The sequence below is a fragment of the Anomaloglossus baeobatrachus genome, chromosome 7 (assembly GCF_048569485.1).
Source record: "Anomaloglossus baeobatrachus isolate aAnoBae1 chromosome 7, aAnoBae1.hap1, whole genome shotgun sequence".
In the NCBI taxonomy this organism is placed as follows: Eukaryota; Metazoa; Chordata; class Amphibia; order Anura; family Aromobatidae; genus Anomaloglossus; species Anomaloglossus baeobatrachus.
Genome location: NC_134359.1, coordinates 46813216 through 46816219, shown reverse-complemented (window position 1 = coordinate 46816219; position 3004 = coordinate 46813216). Strand labels below are relative to the sequence as shown.

The 3004-nt window shown below is 46.1% G+C and overlaps 1 protein-coding gene across 2 annotated transcripts in view; it reads left to right on the top strand.

Moving 5' to 3' along the window:
• The first annotated feature begins 1519 nt into the window (after nucleotides 1-1519).
• The window catches only part of KCNH7 (potassium voltage-gated channel subfamily H member 7), a 493602-nt gene continuing 492117 nt past the window's right edge, over nucleotides 1520-3004 (top strand). Inside the window, exon 1 of one of the 2 annotated variants that reach the window (XM_075317266.1) lies at nucleotides 1520-1927. In XM_075317266.1, the coding sequence (XP_075173381.1) occupies nucleotides 1852-1927 (76 nt within the window). In that variant the 5' untranslated portion in view covers nucleotides 1520-1851. The remainder of the gene's footprint in view (nucleotides 1928-3004) is intronic. The other variant, XM_075317267.1, reaches the window with a different exon arrangement.

Here is a 3004-nt window from a genome sequence, read left to right as displayed (position 1 = left end):
CTTCACTGACGGATTTGGCAAATTATGGCGACTCCTAGCCTTGCCGGGATCCAAAAGGCCCCTGCCCTGGTGCTGACTGTTCTTCGTATACTGCTCCGGTACCGCCGGGGCACCACCCGTCCGCGGTCCTTCCAGCAACCTCCGAGCAGTCCCACTACAGACAATCACCGCCGTCTGCTGACCTTGCTGTCACAGTCCGGGGCACACACCCGGACCAACTTCAGGCTTTACTACTGTCACTTTTTACTCTTTCTCTCCAGCTCCTCTACCACTTCACTTCCTTCTACTTTCACTTCCTAAACTCATCTCCTGGTTCTTCCCGCCTCCAGGGCTGTGAACTCCTCGGTGGGCGAGGCCAACCGCCTGGCCCACCCCCTGGTGTGGACATCAGCCCCTGGAGGAAGGCAACAAGGGTTTTGGTTAGCTTGGTGTACCTGCAGGGAATGTGGGGTGCGTGTGATGTTGTGACCTGTGACCCCTGGCTTGCCCAGGGCGTCACACAGACAGGGTAAGAAGCAGACATAGACAGGGTAAGAGACAGACACGAAGAGACAGACACAGACAAAGAGACAGACTGACAGGGAAAGAGACAGAAAGAGAGGGAAAGAGAGAGACAGGTTAAGAGACAGACACAGACAGGTAAAGAGACAGACACAGACAAAGAGACAGACACAGGGAGACAGGCAGACAGGGAAAGAGAGGGAAAGAGACAGGCAGGGAAAGAGACAGACAAAGACAGGTAAAGAGACAGACAAAAAGACAGACACAGGGAAAGAGACAGAGGGAAAGAGGGAAAGAGATAGACAGGGAAAGAGAGTTAAAGAGACAGACAGAGACAGACAGGGAAAGAGAGGGAAAGAGACAGACAGTGAAAGTGACAGAGATAGATAGACAGACAGGGAAAGAGATTGAGACAGACGGAGAAAGACACAGAGACAGTCAGAGACAGACAGGGAAAGAGACAGACAGACAAAGAGAGAGAGACAGAGAGATATATACAGAGGGGGAGACGGGGAGACAGACATAATTACATTTGTTTTGTGGTTTTTGTGTGGAGAATAAAATTTTTGTTAATACATTTTACTTTGTTAACAGCAGTTATTAACCTGGGCGAAGCCGGGTAGTACAGCTAGTATATATAAATATAAATATAAATATATATATATATATATATATATATATATACATATATTATAAACTGTATATGATGAACAGGGACCTGTTTTTTGCACTTGTGACCTCTGAAATGGAAAACGCTACGGTGTATGTTGGTGCCATACACATAGATATGATTAACTTCCTGGTTACTGCTGCAGAACATCTTTAACTGTGACATTAATGGTAACTTTTTGCAGTCTGCTTCATTAATGCCAGGTCAGTGACATTACAGTGGTGGCATGCACATAGTTAAGCCATGTTGCCTGTACAAGGCATTTTCCTCATGACAGCTCCCCGGGCTGAGAATGAGATGTGCCAGCTGCACACAAGGGGATCTCATAGAGGGGAGGGGGCTGCTGCAATAAGGGAGCCATGGAGCCTCCTATAGAGGCTGCGCTGTGCGGCCTCTCCCCTCCTCCTCCACCTCCTCATAACATCACAAGCTGTGCCTGAGGCTCTGGAGGTGAGGAGGGGAAGGAGAGACCCTCACAGTCCCTGCTTCAGGGGGAGGGGGGTCCAGCACCTGCATGTGCACCAGGCACCGGCTCTCCAGGACCCTGTGCAGCATCCTGGGCTCCATTGTTCAGTGCACAATGCTGTGTGAGGAAGAGGAGATGCTTCACATGATCCAGTGACAGCTCCGGAGACAGCAGGCTGCTCAGTTGGGAAACTGAATTCCACTCACTTCCAACAATGCCTGTGAGAAGAGGACATGTGGCCCCACAAAACACGTTTCTGGGAACCATTATCAGGAAATTTGAAGGGCAGAGTGAGTATGATATCCATGTGCATGATATGCCCTGTGTATGATATGCCCTGTGCATGATATGCCCTGTGTATGATATGCCCTGTGTATGATATGCCCTGTGCATGATATGCCCTGTGTATGATATGCCCTGTGCATGATATGCCCTGTGTATGATATGCCCTGTGTATGATATGCCCTGTGTATGATATGCCCTGTGTATGATATGCCCTGTGTATGATATGCCCTGTGCATGATATGCCCTGTGTATGATATGCCCTGTGTATGATATGCCATGTGTATGATATGCCCTGTGTATGATATGCCCTGTGTATGATATGCCCTGTGCATGATATGCCCTGTGTATGATATGCCATGTGTATGATATGCCCTGTGTATGATATGCCCTGTGTATGATATGCCCTGTGCATGATATGCCCTGTGTATGATATGCCCTGTGTATGATATGCCATGTGTATGATATGCCCTGTGTATGATATGCCCTGTGTATGATATGCCCTGTGTATGATATGCCCTGTGCATGATATGCCCTGTGCATGATATGCCCTGTGTATGATATGCCCTGTGTATGATATGCCCTGTGTATGATATGCCCTGTGCATGATATGCCCTGTGTGATACTCCATGTGCAGTGTATGGTCACATCACAAGCCATACTGGCACCACATAGGGTGGGCAGCGGGCTATATGGTGGACCACTGCCTTCATTTATACTATATATACCTGGAACTGGGGTGTACTCACTTACAGGAGATGAAGCGTGAGGAGAACTTTGTAATGCCACTTCAGGATACAATGTGTCACTGGCACCCTATGTGACCCACTGTCATCAGTGCCAATGGACATATATACTGTATATATACACACACACGTTTGTAGATTTATTTTTTACTCTAGAAATATTAGATATATATGTGGTGGCCTTGTTATATATGTTATCATATATATATATATATATATATATATATATATATATATAGATAGATATAGAGATATATATATATATATATAGATAGATATACAATTAAAAACAAATAACAAGGCCACTATGTATGTATTTAATATCTCTAGAAGAAGAAA